The sequence below is a fragment of the Trachurus trachurus genome (assembly GCF_905171665.1).
Source record: "Trachurus trachurus genome assembly, chromosome: 17".
Lineage (NCBI taxonomy): Eukaryota > Metazoa > Chordata > Actinopteri > Carangiformes > Carangidae > Trachurus > Trachurus trachurus.
The window spans coordinates 3,067,501-3,093,221 of NC_139900.1; the positions used below are offsets into that span (position 1 = coordinate 3,067,501).

At 41.0% G+C, this 25,721-nt stretch overlaps 2 protein-coding genes across 2 annotated transcripts in view; both read right to left on the bottom strand.

The window, feature by feature from the left end:
• The window catches only part of LOC311000765 (transcriptional regulator Myc-1-like), a 294,713-nt gene that overhangs the window by 147,953 nt on the left and 121,039 nt on the right, over positions 1 to 25,721 (bottom strand). The gene's annotated exons all lie outside the window — the stretch shown is intronic.
• On the bottom strand, positions 4,060 to 9,508 carry ptmab (prothymosin alpha b). The gene is made up of 5 exons (XM_083991602.1): positions 9,294 to 9,508; positions 6,163 to 6,228; positions 5,960 to 6,044; positions 5,748 to 5,833; positions 4,060 to 4,976 (listed from the first exon to the last, which is right to left on the bottom strand). Exons 1-5 carry the CDS (start codon positions 9,336 to 9,338, stop codon positions 4,932 to 4,934), a joined length of 327 nt encoding a protein of 108 aa, XP_083847728.1. The 5' UTR covers positions 9,339 to 9,508; the 3' UTR covers positions 4,060 to 4,931.

Sequence of the window (25,721 nt, forward strand, 5' to 3'; positions counted from 1 at the left end):
TGCAGCCATTTGAATTAAAATTTAAAAAGTGTTGACGTCCTGTTGACTGCTATAAACACTGTTATTACGTAGTTTCTCCCTGCTTTTCTTCTCTTTACTGTAACATCTCCTCCACAGTCCAGCCTGAAAATAAAATAAGAAGAACTTCTCTAACGTTTCCTCCAGACGCTAAAGGTATCCCTTAAAGTCACTTCAGCTGTTGCACGAAAAGGCCTTAGAGACCAAAGTGAGGGAGGAACTGAAACTCAAAGGGACCTCCCACTCTGTCAACTGTGACACGATGCATAAATCAACAGAATCAAGCAATTTCAAATAATCTGAATTATTTTACGACTGTATATTCACTGTGAAGTCCCTCATCTTCAATCTTTATGTGTCTGTAAATAAATAAATGTGCTCAACATAAACAAAAACCTGCAGCTCGATCTCCAGATTTAAGATGAAACTTCACCAATAAGAGTTATGTGATCAATATCATGTGTAGGCTACCCACTCCCTCCCTAACTTTGCATTTTAGGTAAGAAACTACTCATTTGGAACAAGTCTAAATTTTGATTAGTACTGATACCTGATGAAGTTTGAATTAGGGAACATGTATAAAACGATAAAACGTTCTTCATTCAGCCATGAGGGATGAGTTCTATTTGTTCAATCAGAACCATAGGAAGAATAAACTCACATAGATGCATATTTTGTGGTGTGGTCTCAGTTTTTAGTTACTGGTAGTGGTAGTACAGGTTGTAGCCTAATTTCATTTGACATCCAATAATGAATTCAGTTTGAGAAGTTTAAGGCAGTGGTTCTCAAACTTTTTTTTACATCAAGGACCCTAAATTGACACAAATCAGACCACGGAGCCCTATTGGATAAAATCTTGAAGCAAACACCAAAAATACACAAATTTTTGTTTGTGACTGAAGAACGTTACTTTTTTAGTCAATGTACGTTTAAATTAGGGCCAATGGCGTGAATTTTTGGAAATATTGTAGAGAAATGCCTACAAAAACTTTTAAACATTTCTCGAAAAAAGTGCTAAAAATTCTCAAAAAAACGTGGTAAAATATATAAATTTCTAAATAAATACGTAAAAAAATAAATAAAAAGGTGGTAAAATTTTTTAAAAAAGAAAAAAGTTTAAAAATTCTAGAAAAAAGTGGTCAAAGAATTGGACCTGTGTGCTATATTGTTTTGTTTTTTATGTGTTCTACCAAGGGACTGCAGATGCAAATGAGCTCAGAGCTAACTAACATGGTCACTCTGTATATAAATGTATATATTTATAAAAGATTTTATAGGAATATTCAAAGCAATATTATTCTTGTTATTGTTATTATGGTTTTTGCTGTTGTTATTCACTCATGGTGCATAAACTAATTTTCAAAAGGTTCATATCAGCGAAAGAGAACACTTATCCTATAAATAAGAGCAGAATGTCTGTTGTTTCTTGAACTTACTTGACCATGCTGGGTTTTGTTTTTCGTTTGGTTTATTTCACATATTCAAACGAGATGTTCACAGAACGTTACGTTGCTGCAGTTTTCTCTCCACACTTCTGAACTCAAGTCTTTTTTTAAACTGAGCCGTCGCCTTTAAAAAACCTGATCTCACTGTGATCAATAGCTTAGTTTTTTTTTCATTGATTAGTTCCAGTTTGATGTTGATAGAAGGAAACAAGCTGCATGTCTGAGTGTGGACACAAGGGGGCAGCGAAGCACCACAAACAGCTACAGAGGCTAATTATCATCAGCTGTGGTCTAATGGTTTATCTAATGATCAATGACTCTGACACAAATGAACATAAACTTCATTAATACATAAAAACATAAACACATTTGTTATTTTAAAACCTTTTGGGGAAAATTGTGGTTTGTTTGTTTGTTATGTAATAAAGTTGTGTGATTACTGTAGAAAAAAAGGAAGAAGAAAGGGCAGGTTGGTATTTGCCCTCAGGGACGATACAGTTACAATATGACATTTACTGTCTATTAGTCACAGTTGTATTACAGTAGTTTTAACTGTTGCGTGTTTGTGTTACCTGATTATCCTGTTCTGGTGTGGAGGAGGAGGAGGAGGAGGGGGCGGGGCCTGAACCAAGTACTAAAACACTCTCAGTATAATAATAATAATGATTTATCAGAGTATTAACATGTATCTCTGACCTCTGACCCCAGGTTTCTATAGCAACACACCTTTAATCTTTGTTTATTGATGTTTTACTTTCTTCTTTTCAGCTCATTTACAGTAACGCCTTTAAGTGTGTGAACGCTGATCCCAGGTCAGGTTGACGACGTACAGGTGACATGAGGTCGTCATGTGAGAGGTCGTTTATCCAGTTGGATGACTGATTACAATACAAAAATGTACTCACGGTGTTTGTGAAAATGTCACAAACTATTAAAATATGTTATGAAATATTAATGTTTGTTTTGGTTTTTCTTCATGTCTGGTTCATTTGCCTGGAAAACCTTCATTTTGCAAAAAAATATAAAATATAACTGTAAAACAATTCATTTTAAAAACAAATTCAAATCTAGATTCATACTTTAATGGACTAAAAACTAGATTCTTGACCAAATTACCAAATTAAGATTAGATTAATTAGATTCAAGTTTGAGTTTTCCTGCTCTTATGATGTTTAATTTTAAGTATGTATGCCACCACTGTTATGGGCAGTTGCAATTTCATTGTATTTTACGTGACGCAGTGACAACATAGTCTGATTTGCATGTTAACTTTGAACAGTGAACTTATATAGAAGTGAAGTGAATACTTACAAAAAGCTACTCACACGTGTTTGTGAAAATGTCAAGAAATATTAAAACATGTTAATGTTTGTTTTGGTTTTTCTTCATGTCTGATTGATTTGCCTTGGATTTTATAAACAATTGTATTATTTTGTTTGTTACGACGTTCGTTTTGCAAATTAAATAAATGAAACAAAAAAAAGTGTTGAAGAACTAAAATTCTCTCAACACCAAAGATTCAAAGTCTAAAAACAAATTCAAATCTAAATCCATATTGTTTTATACTTTAATGGACTAAAAACTAGATTCTTGATCTAATTATCTTATTTTCTTTGATTAAAATACCAGTTTCTAAAGATTAGATTCATTACCATCAAGAATACCAGAAAAGTCAGATTTGTATGTAACTTTTAACAGTGAACTTATATAGAAATGTAACTATAAATTGTGTAAAAAAGTGCATACTTTAAAAAAAAAAAGTCTAAATATATACTGATATGACGTCACTGGCTCCTCCCACATTGAGAGAGAGAGAGAGAGGGCGAGCGAGGCAAGAAACAGGCAGAGATATAAAGTACAAGAAATATTAAAATATGTTATGAAATATTGATGTTTGTTTTGGTTTTTCTTCATGTCTGGTTTATTTGCCTGGATTTTTTTTATAAACAATTGTATTATTTTGTTTGTTGCCATCATTTTGCAAAATAAAAAAAAAAGTGTTAAAGAACTAAACTTTTCTCAAATTAAATCAACTGTAAAACAATACATTTTAAAAACAAATTCAAATCTAAATCCATATTGTTATGTACTTTAATGGACTAAAAACTAGATTCTTGATCTAATTAACTTATTTTTCTTTGATTAAAATACCAATTTCTAAAGATTAGATTAATTACCATCAAGAATACCAGAAAAGTCAGATTTGTATGTAACTTTTAACAGTGAACTTATATAGAAATGTAACTATAAATTCTAAGCTATACTTACTAAATGTCAATATTAAAATATGTTATGAAATATTGTTTGTTTTGGTTTTTCTTCATGTCTGGTTGATTTGCCTGGATTTTTATAAACAATTGTATTATTTTGTAGCTTATTTTCTTTGATTAATATACCAATTTCTAAAGATTAGATTCATTACCATCAAGAATACCAGAAAAGTCAGATTTGTATGTAACTTTTAACAGTGAACTTATATGGAAATGTGACTATAAAGTGTAAAAAATGTCTAAATATATACTGATAGGATGTCACATGTCACCGAGAGAGGGCGAGCGAGGCAAGAAACAAGCAGAGATAACAAAAGTACAACTCACAAAATAAAAGTCCGGTTTATTGTCAAACAACAAACTTCGCACATACATCAAAACAGGCCGTCATAAAACAAAACAAAAAAAAAAAGTCGCCGACAAAAACAAAAGAAAAAGGAAAAAGAAAAGAGGCTCTTTTCTTTGGCCTTAACCCTCCCATACAAACAAACTAGTTATGGTACAGCTAAAGTACATACATTAAATTTACTGGAATGCTCTGAGTTCAACGGCTTAAGAGGTTTTTGTCTTTCGTGTTTGTGTTTTATTTTTACATGTTTTTTTTTTTCCCCTAGTTATCTGTCGAGATATCGTAACATGGTAACCATAGCAACCACAGTAACCAAGTAAAACCTTTTTCGTTAAAGAAGCACCGATTTTGGTCTGACGAGATCGATCGCTGCCGAGAGAGAAACTGACCCCCCCCCTCCCCTCCCTCCTCCTCCTCCTCCTCCTCCTAACAATATGTACAAAAATATAAAATGTAAATAAAAATACAAACAAATTCTCCTTTCGTGTTGTTGTTGTTGTTGTTGTTGAAGCCTGATTTCTGCGTCGATGCGGCGGCGGCGGCGGCGGTTGGTTCCTCTAGAAAATTTGTTTTGCAGTTTTGAGGGGAGATGGATCGGTGGACGTGGTGATGTTTGTTGAACTCTACTTGCTAATGACCATGTTGGATTTTTTTTTTTTTTTTTTTACGTTTGTTTTGTTTTATTATTATTTTTTTCCTTTATATCAATCAATCAATCAATCAATCAATCAATCATCCAATCAATCAATCAATCGGTCCCCCCCGCCCCTCCACCCGCGGCACTGGAAAAACAGCCGGAGGTGAAGAATCAGGAAGTGGTTCAGCAGGATGTCGCGGCGGGAAAACGCATCAATCGTCGTCGTCGGTTTTCTGCTTCTTGGTTTCGACGTCGTCCTGAAACAACAAGAAGATGAAGATGATGAAGAAGAGGAGTGAGTGAGCGGTCGGGTCGAGGAGTTGGTGCGTCCTGATTGGTCGGTCGACTGGAGAAGAGAGTAACAACACCTCCATTGACTCCCGTGGTAATAAGGGTTTAAGGGTTTTGCGCCCCTAGTGGCAGGATGTGGGTATTGCAAATAAAAGCGCCCAGAAAACTCATTCACTCCAATGTTTTGAATGTGTGTTGCCCACTCGCTCGTAAATGGATGAAAACGGCCGTGTTTTTGTTTTTAAGTGTCTTGGTCATATCAGATTATACTTATAATTTGTTTTTTATAAAATGTAGATTGAAACATTAATGTAGAAAACTGTTTTTTTGTGATTTTTTTTACTCGCCAATGTGTTAATGTTTATCTGTAAAGGGGGTGGGTGATCTATAAATGTCCTTAAATTATTGAAAATATGCAGAGTCCGTGTTTTTGTTTTTAGGTGTCTTGGTCATATCAGATTATACTTATAATTTGTTTATTACAAAATGTAGATTGAAACATTCATGTAGAAAACTGTTTTTTTTTTTTACTCGCCTATGTGTTAATGTTTATCTGTAAAGGATCCTCAATGATGCTATTAACGTGGGTGATCTATAAATGATTGAAAATATGCAGAGATGTCAGTTCTTCCCATATTCCTCCACCAGGAGGCGCTTCCATTGGACCGATGCGTGTCGTTAGTTACGCTCTTATTCCAGCGCTCTACTCTAGAGGCGTCGGCATCTCCGTTTCTCACCTCGTCGTCATCGTCGTCGTCCTCAGCCGCCCGTTTTGTGCCGCCCTCGATCTCGTCGTCGTCCTCGTCCTCGTCTTCCTCGTCACCTGCGGGATGAAGGACGATGAGCAGAGTGAGTGTTTCTGTTTCTGTTTTTGTGTAAATCCACTTCGAGACGACGCAAAACTTTTAAATCGTCCGCCATCGCCGTGGCCGTTGTCGTCATCATCTACCTTCTCCGTCGTCTTCCTCGTCCTCCTCGTCCACCTCCTCGTCCTCCTCGTCGTCTACGTCCGGCTCGCCGTTCTCCTCGTTCTCCTGGGAACCACAAAGTGACGACAAGGAGTTAAGAACAGAGGAAGTAGAAGTAGAAGTGAGAAGGATGTTGTAGGAGGAGTCGGCGCGCTGCGGGGATGCGGTCGCGGTTGGACGTTACCTTTCCGTTGGTGGCAGCATCTTTGCCGTTCTCCTTCTCCTCCACCAGCTTCTTCTCCTTCAGGTCCTGGAAGAGACAAAACAACAACAACAACAACGTTAATAAAACCAGATAATCAACAGAACTTTAACTTCTGACTCTAATATGTCAACAAAATAAAACAAGAATTTTGAAAAGGGCTTTATCCACTGTTCAGATTTCGGTTCTGGAAATATATGCGAATTAGCGCATATTTCATTAGATATAGCAGCATTTACATATTTAAACAAGAAATTTGACAAAACTTGTAAAACAAAAAATATTTGTCTTAATGTGAGAGATAAACTTGGGAAGTTTCATGGTGATATCTGTTAGTTTGAATTTTTTAACCATCAACATCAACTGTATCAATCTCTGTCATTTCTATTTTTGATATCACTGATGTAAATTTCTATCTCTATGTTTTAGCTTTAGTCTCTTTTATTGTCTGTTGTTGTGTGTCTGTTGTTATGTTGTGTTATGTTTTGCTATGGACACAGAGTCAGAAATAATAAAGAGAGATATAATAAAAACACTTTACTTTAAATAAAAACTAATATTCCTGCTGCTGCTGCCTAATGGCCTAGTTAGAGAACTCCCAGTGCATTCTGGGAGTTCTCTCCCTGTCAGGATGAAGCCTCCTATTTAAACACCATATCGGTCTCTGCAGACCCCCCCCCCCCCCTCTCCTCCCCCCTTCCTCCTCCTCCTCCTCCTCCTCCTCCATCCCCTCTAATGTGTTGTAATCTGATACTTTGATGTGGGCTCCCCGCGGGGCATTCTGGGTATTGTAGTCTTCTGCGGGCCGCCGCCGCCGCCATATGTCACGAGACACGCCCGGGAGAGGCACTGCAATACCCAGGATGCACCGCGCTCCCGTTTAAAATAACACAGGAGGGCGCAGGAGCACAGGGGGGAGGAGGGAGGAGGAGGAGAGGAGGGGAGGAGGGGAGGAGGGGAGGGGGGGGGGGGGGCGGTGATGGAGGAGGAGGCGGTGAGCGCGCGACGCTGCCGCCGCTCGTTGTAACGGAGGACAATAGAAGAAGAAGAAGACGACACATGGCGGCGAGAGAAGCGGAAAAAAAAAAAAAAAAACCCCGAGGCGGCGCGGCGGGAACCGGAGCAGCGCGAGCACACACACAAAACACACACACACACACACACACAAAACACAAATATACACACATACACACACATACACACAGTCACCGACACCTCCGGGGCTTTTTCTCCGCTCCGCGCGCAGACCGGAAAACCGGCCGCCGAGCCTATTAATAGCTGCTCCGTTTCCTCGTTTTGTCGACATCGTTCTTACGCACAAACACACACACACACAAACATAGACACACATAGAGAGACACACACACACACACTCACGCTGTTATTGATTAATTGCTTTACATAATCTTATCTCTTAAAGCCATTAATCTGAGCAGCAGCAGCGCGCGCTCACCGACCCACTGTGCGTAAAAAGGCGCTTGTTGTGCGTAAAAACGCTCCACGACCTAGAAACACACAGTGGCTGAACGGTCACCCCGGATTAGGAGCTCGCTGCACCGGGCCCCGGCTGCTGCTGCTGCTCCCCCTGCACCTCCTCCTCCTCCTCCTCCTCCTCCATATGTTCATTTGTTATAATCACTCATAATTATTCAGCTCCGCGGCCCAACGCCGCCGCCGCCGCTGCTGCTGCTCTTATTCTCTCCAGCCTGGATCATATTCTCTCTCTCCCGCTGCTGCTGCGGAGATCCCCCCTCCACCCCCTCTACACACACAGACACACATAGACACACACACACCACCCCCCTCCCCGCGGGGACTATTAAAGTTTTACCCGATTTGATCCAAAGTCCAACTGGATGGAAACGAACATTTAAAGAAGCGCAGCGATGAGAGGAGGAAGAGGAGGAGGAGGAGGAGGAGGAGAGACCCGGACGGACCACAAAGAGAGAGAGGGGGAAAACCAGACCAGCACCGTCACATCATCACACCTCCACAGCCCGGACACACACACACCTACATACACACCAGAGAAGTGGAGCTACATTACAACAACAACAGAAAAAGAGAAACTTTCCCCTGAGACAGAAACGCGCCCCGAGAAACACGCTCCACTAATACTGAAGAGAAGCGGAAGCCGCTGCTGTGCGTGTGTGTGTGTGTGTGTGTGTGTGTGTGTGTGTGTGTGTGTGTGTGTGTGTGTGTGTGTGTGTGTGTGTAAGAGAGAGAGACTCTCCGGTAAACGGAGGCTGAATACGCGCAGCAGCAGCGGCGGCGGCTCCGACCTTCTTCTTCCTTCCTGAGTCGGTAAACAAACCGAGTCGGTGCCCCCTCTTCATCATCATCATCATCACCACCCTCCTCTTCCTCTCCCCTCTTTCTCTCTCTCTCTCTCTTTCTCTTAAAAAAAAGCCACAAACAAATAACAATGAAGAAGAAGAAGAAGCGAAGCCGCCAAAGTTGCTGTGGACATCGGTGTGATTACGCAGCGCCGCTCCGCGCTCCATTCAAACGGACCAACTTCTCCTCCGCGAGCCCCGGCGCGAGCTGCACTAACAGCCCGTTAGTTAGTCCGGTGGCTCCGGTACCGGCCCCGTGCACACGGCTCTGGCCGCGGCTGCAGAGATGTGATGTGGATCAGATCAGATCAGATCAATTGTGCGAATAAATAAAAGGCGCGTCAGACGGAGCTCGGTCGGTCGGTCGGTGCTGGTCCGTGTTTGGGTTCGGACTCGGACCCGCTTGTATAAACAAAGAACCCGCGCAGAGTCAGACTGTTGGTTGGTTGGTTAGTTAGTTAGTTTCTCTCTCTCCGGACAATGAGCCGCTGCAGCCTGTTTCCGTGATGCGGTGCCGCGTTATTCTTCATCCAGCCGAGGTTTTTTACCACCGGAGCTCTGGAGGAAAAACACCGACTCTTCGTCCCTCCGCTGCCCGGCCGGAGGCTCCCTCTGCCCGGCTGAGCGCGGAGCGAAGCGACGGCGGAACGGATGTTTTTTTTTTTTTCTTTCATTTTTTAAATCTAGGTTAAAGTCTGGAAAAGGTTTGTTTGTGGTGCCGAGGGGGCTCCGAGCTCCCCCCCGGTGCGTGCTGGTGGAGGTGTGAGGGCGGCTTACCTTGGCAGAGATATCCGAGCCGGAGTCCACTTTTGTGTCTGCCATTGTTTTGTTGTTGTTATTTTTTTTTTTTTTAAGTTGAATAAAAATAAAGGACGGCTGAAATGAAAGGTTGAATAAAGTAAATCCCTCTCTCTCTCTCTCCTCGCTGCTGCTTTGCAGGATCAATCAGTTCTTATGTTGTGCCAGTGGCCAATGCTGCTCACGGCCGAGCCTTTAATATAGGCTGCTGGGCGGAGCTCGTGGAGGAGGACGGCGGCCGCTGATTGGCTGCCGGCCCGCACAGAGGTGTTCTCCTCGCGCGTTGGAGTGGAACAATGGATAGAGTTTCTAAACCCGGACGCCACGCCCCCCTCCTGTCCTGTCCTCCTCCTGTCCTCTCCTCCGCCGCTACGCTCCTGTCCTCTCCTCCTCTCCTCTCCTTCCTCCGCCGCTAAAACAATAATAATCAGACTCGGTTGGTTCAGATAGAACCGGGACAGAACCGAGTCTCGGTCCATCACGGATTCTTCTTCACACCGAGACCGTTAGTAACGTTTTTACACCGTGAACAGCTACGTGACGGACTGACGTATAGTGTCACAGTTTGATTGATTGATGTTCATCATCAAGCGCCGGCGACGACTCTACGGTTCGATTCCTCCCGCCCAGCGCGCGCTGCACACACACAGGCACGGGCAACAAAGTCTAGATGCGGGGCAATAGGAGGAAGAGGGGGGTATTGAGGGGTATTGGGGGGTATTGAGGGGGGGTAAATAGGTAAAATGTCGATGGTTAGTGGATTAAAAGCTTGTTACTGTCGCTCTCCTCCTTCCCGCCATATGAACTAACCAGCTCTACTATCAGTCAGATGAAAGGAGGAGGCAGGAGAGCGAGTAGCGCCGCCATCTTGGCTCCTCCGCTTTGGCCCCGCCCCCTTCTCTTCTCCTCTCTCTCTCTTTCTCTCCCTCCCTCCCTCACTCACTCATCTCAGTGTGCGCACTTGACACTCTGAGTTTTTTTTTTTTTTTTTTTTTACATAACAGCCCATAAATGTGTTCGCCAAGGTCGAAGCACAAATAAACACACGACGACGACGACAGTTCAGTTCGTTTCGTTGGTTGAATTAAAACACCGGTGCAGGTTGGTTTGGGGGTAGTGAGTAGAGTAGATAACTACGGGGGCCGGGGCAGGACACAGAGCTGGTGGCCTCATTTCCTCCGTCTCCATTGTTCGAGCGCGCAGAGAAATGCCCGCCGTGGAGGAGGAGGAGGAGGAGGAGGAGGGAAAGAAGCAGTGCGACATAGCTAACAGACATGCGATGAGGGAAAAAAGTGCCAGAAGAAACAAATCGTGTGAGGTGGTGCTCATCATTCTTATGAAAACACAAATAGGGGCAAAAAACAAAAAAACACGGAGCTTTGTTTTGTTTCCTTACCGCGGGGTTTTAACAACCGAGCTGAGGAGGAGCGGGAGGACAAAGCGGCAGTAAAGCGGCCGCCATTGCTCGCTCGCTCGTTGCTCGTTGAGGAAGGAGGAGGAGGAGGAGGAGGAGGGAGGGGGATGGGAGCAGAGACTAGAGGAGTTTAGGCTGTGTGACTGTGGTCCGGTGCACGGAGCAGCAGCAGCAGCAGCAGCACAACCCACATCCACATTCTACTGCCATGACGCACTCGGCCGCCGATTGGCCGCAGAAGTGGAATAAACACGGCTTTGGCGCACGGCGAGCGCTGATTGGCTGCCGCGCACGTCCGTCTGTTCAAACTGGGCGCGTTGCAAAGCGTGGATCTGGATTCACGGGGATCCGGTTTTCTTTCTTTCTTTTCTTTTTTTTTCTTTTCTTTCTTTCTCTCTCGTTGTGGATGGATCGAGTTACACCGGAGTGAGTCTCTCAGGTATAATGTGTGTGCGCGGTGCCGCCATGATCTAAGAGAGAGAGAGAAAGAGAGAGATGTTCATCACATTTTTTGTCTTTCATGTTTGTTTGTTTTTGTTTTTAACATGTTTTTTTCTAGTATCTGTTAAGATATCAATATAGTCAATGGAGTAAAATCTTTTTTTTTAAATAAGCACCCCCCCTCCTCCGAACAATGTAGCCTTCAAAAATATAAAATGTAAATAAAACTACACACAAATTCTCCTTTACTGTTGTTGTTGAAGCCTGATTTCTGCAACAATGTGGCGGTTGGTTCCTCTAGAAAATTTGTTGGTAACACTTTATAATAGGGTAAGTAGCTACACACTATTAAAGGTGTACAGGAAAGAAAATTGAATTTGATTCCACTATGGGTCATAAAATTAGTGTAATAACTCATCTATCAGACGATGTAGGCCAAACTTTGTGCAAAATTCTATTTTTGAGTAAATCTGGGATGAAAGTGGGGTATTTTTTCGCACAAATTATACGTCACGTTGCTCATGATTCATCAGCCACTGATATTGGATCCGTCATCCGTCAATCAAACGTCTGAGACACATACACACACACACACCGAGCTCGGTCTCGCACAAATTATTGAATATCCCGCCCGCTCGATAACGACCAATCAAATTCGTTTTCCTTACTCGGGTAAACTCGTGCGGCAACTCGTGGAAACTCGTAGAAGGAGGCGCGACAAACAGGACAAACGGCCATTTCTGAACTCCTTTAACATGTTATTTTTTTCTAGTATCTATTAAGATATCAATATAGTCAACCAAGTAAAATCTTTTTTTTTAAAGAAGCACCAAGAGAGAAACTGACCCCCCTTCTCCGAACAATATGTAGCCTTCAAAAATATAAAATGTAAATAAAACTACACACAAATTCTCCTTTCGTGTTGTTGTTGTTATTGAAGCCTGATTTCTGCGTTGATGTGGTGATCCCTCTAAAAAATGTGTTGTAGGTACACACTATTAAGCATTAATTAAGCATTAATAGGGATTGAACTGCACATGGAAATTAGCTTTAGAGGTAAATCTGGCTTATTTGCATTTTGTATGTTCATGAATATGAAGAGTCCCGTTACAAATCAACAAATAAATGAAAAAAAGATACTGAATTCTTCATTTATAACACATGAATACTCATTAGTATGTAGTTTATAAATACAGTTAGTGCTGATCAATGATGAGTAAAACATTTGTAACTGTTTATAAACTACATACTAATGAGTATCCATGTGTTATAAATGATTAATTCAGTATTTAATGCTTAATAATGTGTAGGCCACTTATTATTAAGTGTTGCCAATTTGTTTTGCAGTGTTGAGGGGAGATCAAGTGGGTGGATGGTTTTTTTTGTTTGTTTTTTTTCCTTTAAATCAATCAGTCAGCGCTCCAGCCGCTCCACCTGTGGCTCTGAAAAACAGCCAGAACCAGGAAGTGGTTCAGCAGGATGTTGTGGCGGGAAAACGCATCAATCATCTGAGAGTGAGAGAGAGAGAGAAAGAGAAAGAGACGTTCATCCAGTGTAATTGTTTTGGAAAAGTGAAAGCTCCACATGTTTCATTATGCTGCTGTATGAACTATTATTTACCAGGAGTGAGGAGCCGCTGGGACACTGGAAACAAAGTGTGGAGCTGCCAGCATCATATTATTTTATATATTGTAAAGAGCAACTATGCAGGATTTTTACCTTAAAGGGACATGATGAATAAAAGACACGAAATTGCAAAATATTTGCCATTTTGCATCAAAACCATTCACACTGGCAGCGATACCAATATAAGTTTTCGCTTTGCATCATTTGGTTCTTCTCCTCCACGTCGTGTCTTAAATCTGTTTAATACAATTACTCGCTAATTATCCCTCATGTATTCAACAGCTGCTGTGCCACCGTCGTCCTGTTAGCAACTTTATTATATCCAACACGCTACATGATTGGTTGATGCATTCATATTCTGAGACTGAAGAACATCACCTTTTTAGTCAATGTATATGTTCAAATTAGGGCCAATGGCGTTAATTTGTGGAAATATTGTTGAGAAAATTCTGGAAAAAAGACTTTTTTTTTTTAGAAAAAGGCAATAAAAATAAAAAATAAAAAAAATAAAAAAATGTTAACAATTCTAGAAAAAAGTGGTAAGAATTCTAAAAAAAAAAAAAAAAAAAAAAAAGTAAAATATATTCTCAAAATTTCTCAAAAAAGTGGTAAATTTTCAAAAAGTAAAAAAAAAATAACCCTAACCCTGGAAAAAAGACTTTTTTAGAAAAAAGTGATTTTGAAAAATCTAAATAAAAAAAAGTTTTTAAAACAATTCTAGAAAAAAGTGGTAAGAATTCAAAAAAAAAAAAAAAAAAAAAAAAGGAAAATATTTCTCAAAAAAGTGGCAAAATTTTCTAAAAGTTTAAAAAAATTCTAGAAAAAAATGGTAAAATTTCTCAAAAACTGTTTAAAGAAAAATCTAGAAAAAGAAAAAAAAAGTCAAATATATTCTAGAAAAAAAGTGGTAAAAATTTCTCCAAACAAAAGTTTAAAGAAAAGTCTGGAAATAGTGGTCACATTTCTAAAAAACCTTCTCAACCACTTTGAGAACCATTGAAATCAATGCCAGGGAGAATGGAGCGTCTCTTGGCTGAAAACCAACCTTGTAAGATCAGAGCCTCCGACCCGGTGTCCCAGCTCTCGTCTCCATGGCGACACCGCCACACAAATATTTGTTCTGAGACTGAAGAACATTAAGAACATTACTTTTTTAGTCAATGTATATGTTCAAATTAGGGCCAATGGCGTTAATTTGTGGAAATATTGTTTAGAAAATTCTGGAAAAAAAGACTTTTTAGAAAAAAGTGATAAAAGAATTTCAAAATAAAAAAAAGTTCTTAAAACAATTCTAGAAAAAAGTAGTAAGAATTCTTAAAAAAAAAAAAAAAAAAGGAAAATATTTCTCAAAAAAGTGGTAAAATTTTCAAAAAGTTGAAAAAAATTCTAAAGAAAGTGGTAAAAAATTTCTAAAAAAAAATAAGTTAAAAGAAAAATCTGGAAATAGTGGTCACATCTCTAAAAAAAAAAGAAAAAAAAAAGTGGTAAAATTTTAAGAAAACAAACGTAACGCGCCCCGTAACCCGTAATCTCTTGTTGATGACAGATAAGACTACACAGATATACACTACACATGCACAGAGACCAGACTTGGAGAGTTCAGATTTAAAATCAATAACCTGAGCTCTCAGGGTTATTATGTCAATCAAGTCAAGTCATGAACCGGTTCGCAGTAACACAGAGTTTAAGGTTCATTCATTCAGGGAACAATGTGAAGGAGCTGAACACGGGCTCGTAAAGTGTCACTAATACCCCTTTCCCACTGGCCAAAAAACCCGTTTAAACCCGCTAACAATCGGCTTTTAGTGGCAGTGGGAAAGGCGCACGGAGCCGCGTCGACCCGCGTCGACGCGGGTCAAACGACTCGGCAAGCGACGCGGGTTAAAATCGCCTTTAATCGGCTCGGCTCGGCTCGGCTTGCAATGGGAACGCCAGACCCGCGTCGACCCGCTAATTTACGTGATGACACTGAACGTTACGTGACGCTACGTCATCGCGCCGGTCGCGTCTCATATCACGTACCAAAACAAAGCTCTGCTCCGCTCTGCTCTCATCCGAGACTGGGATCAAAAGATCAGAGAACACTGACCAAAAACGATAGAAAAAAAGAAAAGAAAAGAAGCGACAGTCTGTTTAACTGACGTGTTGTGCCGCGGACGTCCGTCATCCGGCCGCAGCAGACTCTCTGTCCTCCGCGGTCCTGGTGCTGCAGGTCAGCCAGCCAGAGAGTCTGCCTCGGCGGACGGACACTCCGCGGCGGGCGGCTGTGGCATGACTGTGTGTGTCTGTTGCACCGCGGATGAGAGCGGGGCGGCTGGTTTATGGTCTGTCTGATCCCTCAGCGGGGGGTCAGACTCGGCTCATTTTGGTCAATGGGAAAGGGGCCAAATGCCGATTGTTAGCGGGTCGACCCGCGTTTAAAAAACCCGCGTCGACCCGCTAATTTTAGTGGGAAAACGGCTAAAGTGATGTAATTGACGGCAGTAAAAGTGGTGACAGACAGTCGAACCTGGTCTCCGAGGTCTTTGAAGCGACGTTTAGAACTGATTTTGAATGATGCAATAAGACAAGTCTATAAGGAAAAAACCTTAAAGGGATAGTTCAACATTTTGGCAAATTGGCCCATTGCCATAATCCCTATAGTCATAGCAGTAGGTTCGTTAACTTTAATTGTCGGTGCAAGCTGTTTTTTAGAACGGCGGAGCAGAGCCGTGAGCTGCTCAGGGCTAAAGGCTAAAGGAATTTCTTGGTTTCCCTCATCAAACTCATCAAATACAAAATCCAACAACTCCACAACGCTCTGGTGGACAAGTTGTGACCTGCACATTCACCACGTTATGAGATAATAACACAACGTTACCACACAGAGTTGTTTTAGAGGGAAATACAGAGACTGTTGATAAAAAAAACTGTCCCTGAAGGCAACGTGCATCAGCGGTTTTGCATGAATTTACCTCTAAACAACTCTGTGTGGTAACGTTGTGTTATTATCTCATAGCGTGGTGAATGTGCAGGTCACAACTTGTCCATCAGAGCGTTGTGGAGTTGTTGGATTGTGTATTTGATGAGTTTGATGAGAGAAACCAAAGAAATCCCATAATGAGCCTCCGTAGCGTAGCTCTGAGCAGCTCACGGCTCTGCTCCACCGTTCTAAAAACAGCTTGCACCGACAATTAAAGGTAACAAACCTACTGCTATGACTAAAAGGGTTTTCCATGGAGTTTTTCCTCAGTCGATGTGAGGGTCTAAGGACAGAGGATGTTGTTACGATGCCATATAAAGCCAAAGATCTTTGTTTCTGTAGAACCTCAGGTCGTCATGTTCCGGTCCAGTTGCCGACACGGATCTACCCGCCTCGTATAGACCAGCGCCGGCAGCCACCGAGGTTGCATCACAGCCCACCACAGCAGCAGCTGCCCCCGGGGCCTGAGAGCCAGAGGGGCCCCCGTTAAAGCCCCAGGTTCACTGTGTCAATTGGCCGGACATAATTTGATTAAGTGCAGATTTGTGGAGGAATCTGCACCATTGAAGTCCGATATCGACTGCGACAGACGCTTAATCTCGTGGCCTCGTCCCGTCGAGGGGCCCCAGTGTCGAAACAAAGCTTCGTGACCGCGGTTATTTTTGGTCGCACTTGAGGCCAAAAAAACTAATATTATACATTGAGGGGCCCCTCCCCTCCCCGTAATAGATTAATCTGCCCACGCTGAGTCTGTAGATGCTCAGCCGACGTTCAGCCGGCCCCCCGCCGGAGTCACAGCTTCATTCATATAGATATAGGACAGAACTTTGTCAATCCTGCTGTTTTCTTCATAACTGTTGATGTGTAAAGGAATAGTTCAACATGTTGTCAAATTGGCCCATTGCCATAATCCCTATAGTCATAGCAGTAGGTTCGTTACCTTTAATTGTCGGTGCAAGCTGTTTTTAGAACGGCGGAGCAGAGCCGTGAGCTGCTCAGAGCTACGCTACGGAGGCTCATTATGGGATTTCTTGGTTTCCCTCATCAAACTCATCAAATACACAATCCAACAACTCCGCAACACAACGCTCTGGTGGACAAGTTGTGAGCTGCACATTCACCACGCTATGAGATAATAACACAACGTTACCACACAGAGTTGTTCTAGAGGGAAATTCATGCAAAACCGCTGATGCACGTTGCCTTCAGGGACAGTTTTTCATCAACAGTCTCTGTATTTCCCTCTAAAACAACTCTGTGTGGTAACGTTGTGTTATTATCTCATAGCGTGGTGAATGTGCAGGTCACAACTTGTCCACCAGAGCGTTGTGTTGTGGAGTTGTTGGATTGTGTATTTGATGAGTTTGATGAGGGAAACCAAGAAATCCCATAATGAGCCTCCGTAGCGTAGCTCTGAGCAGCTCACGGCTCTGCTCCGCCGTTCTAAAAACAGCTTGCACCGACAATTAAAGGTAACGAACCTACTGCTATGACTATAGCGATTATGGCTATGGGCCAATTTGACAAAATGTTGAACTATCCCTTTAAACACCAGGAGGGTTTTCAGGGAATCTGCATAACGACAAACAGAGAAGAGAAGAAATAGAAACAGGTAAAACAAACACTGCAGGTCAGAGCTGAAAACACACAACTCACAACTAAACGAAATAGGTCACAAAAGCATAAACACATACATGAACATGACGTGTGTTAGTGGTTTTAGTGCAAACTAATGTGACTGTATTGATCAGTGTGTTAGACTGTGTTCATTAATATTCATATATGCAGCTGCAGGTTTCTGTACAAACAGACTCTGCTGCTTAAATCAAAGGTAAATATTGAACTGACGGACTGGTTATTTGATCCAGACAGAAACAGAGCTTATAAAAACTCAGTTCAGTTTGTGTTTAAACTGGAGTTTAAAGGGATAGTTCACCCAAAATTCAAATTTAACTCATTATCTCCTCCCCCTCATGTGGACTAAGGACTGGGAGAAGTTTCCGAGTCCTCCGTGGCTTCTCTGAGTTACAGGGGGTCTCGGCGTAGCAGTGCATGTCCATATGACGGTTGCAAATGGATACCAACTGTCTTCGTAACAAAAAGACACACCAAAAAACATCCAAATACCTCCATGCTGCTCGTATGTAATGTCCCTCTTGTATTGAAGCCCCGACATGAGAAATTGTTCTGCTGGATTTGCACTGACACAGGAAGAGCAGTGAACCGAGACACTGGGAGCTTCCGCTACAAACAAGCTTAAAACATAGACTTATTTAAATTTTTTCTTCAATACAAGACGGACATTACAGACGAGCAGTATGGAGGTATTTGGATGTTTTTTGGTGTGTCTTTTTGTTACGAAGAAAGTTGGTATCCATTCACAACCATTATATGGACAAATACTGCTGCACGGACCCCCTGTAACTCAGAGAAGCCACGGAGGACTCTGAAAGTTCTCACAGCTCTTAGTCCGACATGAGGGTGAGTAGATAATGAGTGAAATTTGAATTTTGGGTGAACTATCCCTTTAAGCTCCAGATCTGATCCCAGGTTTGAGTTCAGACGTGCGGACGCTGCTCAGACAAGAAAAGAAACATGTTAATACAAATGGTTTGTTTCAGTTTCCTCGGCTCAGACTGAGCTGCGTGTGTAACATCCAGCGACGAGTCCCGACCCGTCGTCGCAGCGACGCAGCGTAAACAACACGAGTCCACAGCAACAGGAGGAGGAGGAGGAGGAGGAGGAGGAGTCGGCCAGTTCAAACTGAGCAGCGCTGAGGTCACAGTTTATATAGGAGTTTATGTGTGTGTGTGTGTGTGTGTGTGTGTGTAAACCCTTCAGATTTATTTTAATGTCTCATAAATCTGCTGTTTTTGTTGCTCACGACCTCATTAATGACTTCAGGTGTGGATTTAGACCAGGATGGACCTGAAGGCAGCAGCTTGAACGCACAAATGATCAGTGAACGCATCATCAGGAGCGTCCGGGGCAGATGATGCATTCAAGAACATAGGCACTACACAGGTGTGTGTGTGTGTTCTTGTACATGCTACGTTGTGAGGACCAGAACGAGTTTTTAACCAACAGACTGAGGACATTTTGGCCGGTCCTCACTTTTTCCAAGGGCTTTTTGAGGGTTAAGACGTTATTAGGTTATAATTAGGTTTAAATTCGGTCTAGAGTAAAGGTTAAGTTTAGGCATTTGTTTTGGATGGTTAAGGTTAGGGTAAGGGGCTAGGGAATACATTATGTCAATGACATGTCCTCACAAAGATAGATTTACAAGGATACCGTGGAGCCCAGTAATGGAACAAAAATATGCATTTATTTACTAATTCTTTGTCCTTACCTAGATTCAAATCAAGACTAAAAAATGCTCTGATCACAAAACATTGTTGTAAATGGTACTGACCTTTTGTAATAGCTTGTAATTTGTTTTTGTTTTTTTTGTGGTTCGTTTGTTCGTATTACTATTTGTGTATATAGTTTTTTTTTTCCTTTTTATTTATTTTAAAATCTTTTTTTTTCTCTTTTCATTCTACTTTGTATTATTTTGTTTATAATGCTTATCAAGATATACGTATTAATGTTTGCTTTGTTATTTGTGCAATTGCTTTTATAGGTAAGGTTTAAATATAAGCCCGTAATGGGGTTTCTACCTCACTCGCACATGTCTTTTTTTTTACAATTTAAAAGTACATTGTGTAGGAATTCCTCCCATCTAGTGTTGTGGTTGTATATCTCAAGCAACTCAGTCGTATTTTTCATGCTGCATTCACCTGAAATTGGGCAGACGGCCGCTGCACGTAACGGCATAAACAAGCCTCTATGTAAACAAGTGGTCCGTCAACACGAGGCAAAACAATACACGTGACAATATGTTGTCATGGCGATGTGGTATTGTTTGTTAGCGACGGCCGTCTGCCCGACTGCAGGTGAATGCAGCATCAGTGTAACGCTCCATTCCTCCTCACTGCAAATGCACAGATACTGGTCCACTTAACTAACGTAACATTGAATTGGTAGGAATTTAAATGTTAGCGTGTCATTTGTATTAAAAAATAAAAAATAAAATAAAACAAACGATTAAAATAAACGTAAACATTTGGTATAGATAAGAATTTATGACCTGAATATTTCAAACACTTCCCCTGGGGGGTTAATAATTGGTCATATATTGATAGATACTTGAAATATTTTGTTAACAATGAGTAATGTAATTATATTATTGACTATATTTGATTTTACACATTCATAGTGTTGTGACATTAATTAGTGCATAATAATCGTGATAATCGTAACACCGTGATTATTTCTCTGACAATAATCGTACCAAGAAAATTTGTAATCGTGACATTCCTAAATGAAAAACAGACTTTTGAACCAAATAATCGATTTTCCTGAATAGATAACAGGAGAAGTTACACAATGTCCCTTTAAGAAAAAATCAAAATGAAGATGAAAAACAATATTTGGAGTGTGGATTATTTTATAAACAAATAAAATCTCTATGGGTGGAGGAGTTGAGGAGTTGAGGGACTCAAGATCTGTAGGAAACTCCAGAAAACTCAGAACCAGAGTAAACACACTGGTGTCTTTACTCGCGATTTGCATTGACGCTGGTGCAAACAAGCTTGAAATATAGACTTATTTAATATTTTTTGGAACAATTTCTCATGTTGGGGCTTCAATACAAGAGGGACATTACATACGAGCACTATGGAGGTATTTGGATGTTTTTTGGTGTGTCTTTTCATATTTGTGTGTCTTTTACCATCATATGGACATGCAGTGCTGCACGGAGCCCCGCTGTAACTCAGAGAAGGCACGGAGGACTCTGAAACTTCTCCCAGCCCTTAGTCCACATGAGGGGGAGGAGATAATGAAATGAAATTTGAATTTTGGGTGAACTATCCCTTTAATGTGGAAGAGGAGGCGGGCAGCGTTGGTCCCGGTCTGGGAGCTGAATCTGGGACGTCTGTATGTAACCACGCGGCGGCCATGACACCTCCACCATTTCCTCACTCGCTGAGCACGATGTCATGATGAAACAGGAAGGAGACAAAGTCAGAGTGTCGACACCGACCACACACACACACACACACACACACACACACACACACACACACACACACACACACACACACACACACACACACACACACACACACGCCAACGTTTTACATTATGTGTAATATACGTAATATATAAATGTGTAGGTGTTGAAGTTCTGCTATGAAATAAAAACTCACATGTGAATGAAACCTCTTATGATGTGGAGCCATTTCATTCACTTAGTAAAGGTCCAGTTCAAACAAATGTGTATGTGTAACCTTACTGTGTAGTAACTGAGTAGGATATATTATACATTATAAATGTATAAAACACAGGGCTTCTGTGGGGTCTTAAAATTTGACAATCTAAATTTTAGGCCTTTAAAAGTCTTAAATTATTGAAGTATTGTGTTCAAGTCTCAAATAATTTTAGACAGGTCGTAATTTCTTTTTTTTAAGTATATTTTTTTGGCAATTATGCCTTTATGGATAGTACAGTTGAGACAGACAGGAAACGGGGAGGCAGAGAGAGAGAGGGAATGACACGCAGTAAATGGCGTCCGACGCGGGACTCGAACCGGGGCCGACTGCAGCGAGGACTGTGCCTCTATACATGGGGCGCCCGCTCTAACCACTACGCCACGCGACGCCCAGACAGGTCGTAATTTCTAACTTCAAATGCTCCCGCGACACTTTATTGTGCTTCATTGAATGTATCTTCAACTACAAACGGGCCCAACATGCAACTTATATATTTTATCAATAGGACAATTTAAAACCATAACTACATCTTATTTGACATCTAACTTCTGCTGCTTTCAACTTCACTCATGTTTCAATTTATCCTTGTCACCTCTAACTTCTGGTATTATGTTATGCTTTTGTAGCCTATGTTTCAAATGTTTTTGTGTTTCATCTCGGCTATATTGTAAATGAGGTTACTCCCCAATATATCTCTGAGTTTAAATAAAGGTTATGAAATGAAATGAAATGAAATATATTGCAGCCAATTTACTTTGCAAGTAATTTTGTGACATTTCTTTTGTATGTTTTTTATTTTGTCATGATGTAGGTCTTAAATTTCAACCATGAAGGTCTTAAAAAAGTCTTAAATTTGACACACTCAGGTGTCCACACACTTTTGGCCATCGATTGTGTTTCTGAAAGTTTGTTGTTGTCCTGCGGTTAAAAAAAAGAAAATCACATCAAGCATCTGTAGCACGGAATATGAAACCCTGTGTGTGTGTGTGTGTGTGTGTGTGTGTGTGTGTGTGTGTGTGTGTGTGTGTGTGTGTGTGTGTGTGTGTGTGTGTGTGTGTGTGTGTGTGTGTGTGTGTGTGTGTGTGTGCGTGTGTGTTAACTGGTGCAGGAGGAAGTGAAGTCTCGCCATCACTTCCTCTGGTGTCTCTCTCTCTCAGTGAAGCAACGTCACGACATCAGCAGAGGCTCCACCCCCTTCTCGCGTTCCCATGGTAACCACCAGTAATCAGGTACTATTGAACTATACATCCAATAACCGATCAAACTGTCGCTTGAACATGTGAAGCATGCAGGTGTTGGCTTGGTAGTTACAGGCTACAGGTGAACCGGGAATCGAACAGGGTGACGTGCTGTTGCTGTTGTGCAGAGTGCAGAGTGTTTCTTGCTGAACCCCCAATGCATCATGGGAGTTGTAGTTTTGTACGTCTCTGTGGACAAAGTTTCTTTAACTTTTGATTTCGAAGTGATGGCGGCCAGAGGTGGGAAGTAACTAAGTACAAATACTTTGTTACTGTACTTACATAGAGATATTTCAGGTATCTGTACTTTACTTGAGTATTTTATTTTCTGTACGACTTTTTACTTTCCCTCCCAACGTTTGAACTCACACACATCTGTAGTTTCTACCTTCTACTCCTCACATCGTCAAAACAGGTTCGTTATTTTTTAACCTCCACCTCATGTTTACTCTCAATTGTACAAAAAAACGGACTCAGTGTGCGAAGGCCTTAAAGGTTCATTATGACGGCTCTGCTCCGCCGTTCTAAAAACAGCTTGCACCGACAATTAAAGGTAACAAACCTACTGCTACTATGACTATAGGGATTATGGCAATGGGCCAATTTGCCAAAATGTTGAACTATCCCTTTAAAGTACATGTCAGAGCCTGTACTTTATTACTTTTACTTGAGTAAAGGAGTTGAATCAGTACTTATACTTTTTTTATCCACAAGTATCTGTACTTCTACTTTCGACACCTCTGATGGCGGCTAAAGGTCAAAGGTCACGGACTCTGGATCAACAGGAAGTGACTGAGCGGCGAGGACTCAGCTGTTCACCTCAACACCCCGCTGTGATGTCACAGTGATGTCACAGTGATGTCACAGCTGACTTTTCCTGGTCAGGTCTGTTTTTTTCTTTTTTTTTCTTGTCCACATCTTTAACCGACCAATCACAGCCCTCCTCCATCCTGCTCGCTCGTACGGAGGTTCATTGGTGCCAGAAGTGAAACTTCAACTGACTTCACCTTCAACTGTTTGATTTTATTTTTTTATTTATTTTATTTAGCTGCATTTCATTTCAATCTTTAAAAGTTCATTTAATTTATATATATTTTATTGTTTTACTGACCTATTTCATTGCATTTTCAATTTTCACTGTATTTTTTTAATGATTTCTTTATGTTACTGAACTAGTTTAAAGGGACAACGAGGAGTTCTAAAAAGTCTCATATTAATGTGGATGAATCTACATTACCCTTTTTCAATAAATATATCGTTTTGTCTCTATCGTTATTTTGTTATATTATATTATTACATATATTATATATGGCGGAAATGCTGGGCGAGCCGACCAGCATTTCCTTACTTTCGGTTTCCCAGACGCTGCCCGGCGAGGCATGAGAATAACGCCGCCGAATCGCCGTTCATGGTCGAAACTACGACGGTATGTGATCGTCTTCCAACCTCTGACTTTAATTCTTGATGAATGAAAACATTCTTGGTAAATGCTTTCGCTTTCGTCCATCTTGCGCCAGTCCAAGTTATTCACCGTGCGCGCTGAGGCTCATGGGATATGTAGTGTGAAAACACTTCGCTTTCCAAAACTCCTTGTTGTCCCTTTACTAATTTAATTTTTTATTTGCTTCATTTAATTTAATTTAATTTACATGCATTTCATTCTGTTGTTTTAGTTATTTATTTGATTTTGATTTTAAAAAAATTATATATAATGTTTTTTGTTGTTGTTTTTTTTAATTATATTTAGTTTTTTTATTATATATTTTTTATTTTGTTCTTTGAAATCACCTTTTATTTAATTGATAATTGACATATTTACCTTATTTTAGGAAAGGGCCGCTCGATGCGGGATTCAAACCGGGGCCGCAGCCTGCAGTGAGGACTGTAGCCTGAACACACATGAGGCGGCTGCTCTACCAAACTGAGCTGAACACCGGCCCTCAAGATGTACTTTTATTTTGTAATATTTTTCATTACCGTTATTATTATTATCATTTTTTCCCGGGGCCGGGAGCAGAGCTGGTTCCCATCAGCGGTGATTGGTGACAGCAGCAGCAGCAGCAGCAGCAGCAGCAGCAGCAGCAGCAGCAGCAGCTCGGTGGAGGAGAGAAGAGAAGAGAAGAGAAGAGAAGAGAAGAGGTGGAGGAGAGTTGGTGTTGGTGTTGGTGCCGTCTCTGTTTTTAAAGGCGTCTGCAGCTTTACGAGCGCGTGGCCCCGGGCTGCACATTTACTGCAGGAATTCTGTTTGAATGAACAAGCTGAGGCAGCGAGGGGCTCAGCTGCAACTCCTCCGCCCGTCAACACTCCTCCTCCTCCTCCTCCTCCTCCACTCTCACCTGCTCACTCTGTTTCCTGGAACTATAGACCGAATCTCCTTTACATTCTACTTCCGGGTAGAAAACCAGCACGTAATTTGAATGAGATCAATAGTAACGAACGAGAGTTTAGCTATATATCATATTTTTCACGCCCTATCACCGTTTAGACAAATCTGAAATGATTGAAGAAACATTACTATTTCTGTGTGTGTGTTGTGTTGCTATGTGTTGTATTTATTCAGTTTTGGGGAATCACGGTGTCTAGAAAGCATCAGTGGCTGCAGCTGACAGGGACAGCTAACGGTAGCTAAGCTAACGGCCGTAGCTAAGCTAACACCAGGACGTCAGCTGTTAAAACCCTCCCGTTGTGGGACACGACATGAAACTACTCCAGTTAGCTCAGTCATGTTGGAACTCAGATATCCGCTGGAGAAAATATTTTTTCATGGAGCGTTTATTGAGTCACTGAGTTATTAAACAGGTTAAACAGGTAATCGTTAGCCCGGCTAATCTCCATCTATCTATCTATCGAATATTTGTCGTATTTCTTGTCAAAATGTCTAATTTCTAGTGAAAACTAACCTCTTTCCACTTAAAATAAGACTCACTACCTAAAAATTAACTTGTTTTTAGAACATTTTCACTTGTTTCAAACAAATTTTCAATTGAAATAAGTAGAAAAATCTGCCAGTGAAAGCAAGTTTTGTGTACTTGTAATAAGAAAGAAAAACTTGCTCCACTATCAGATTTTTCTACTTATTTCAAGTGAAAATCTGCTTGAAAGAAGTAAAACGTGTCTAAAAACAAGCTGCCTTTTAATGTGATGAGTCTTATTTTAGGTATAATTAGATTTGTTTTGACTAGAAATAAGACAAATATTCTTGGTAAGATTTTGAGTTTTTGCAGTGTATCTATCTATCTATCTATCTATCTATCTATCTATCTATCTATCTATCTATCTATCTATCTATCTATCTATCTATCTATCTATCTATCTATCTATCTATCTATCTATCTATCTATCTATCTATCTATCTATCTATCTATCTATCTATCTATCTATCTATCTATCTATCTATCTATCTATCTATCT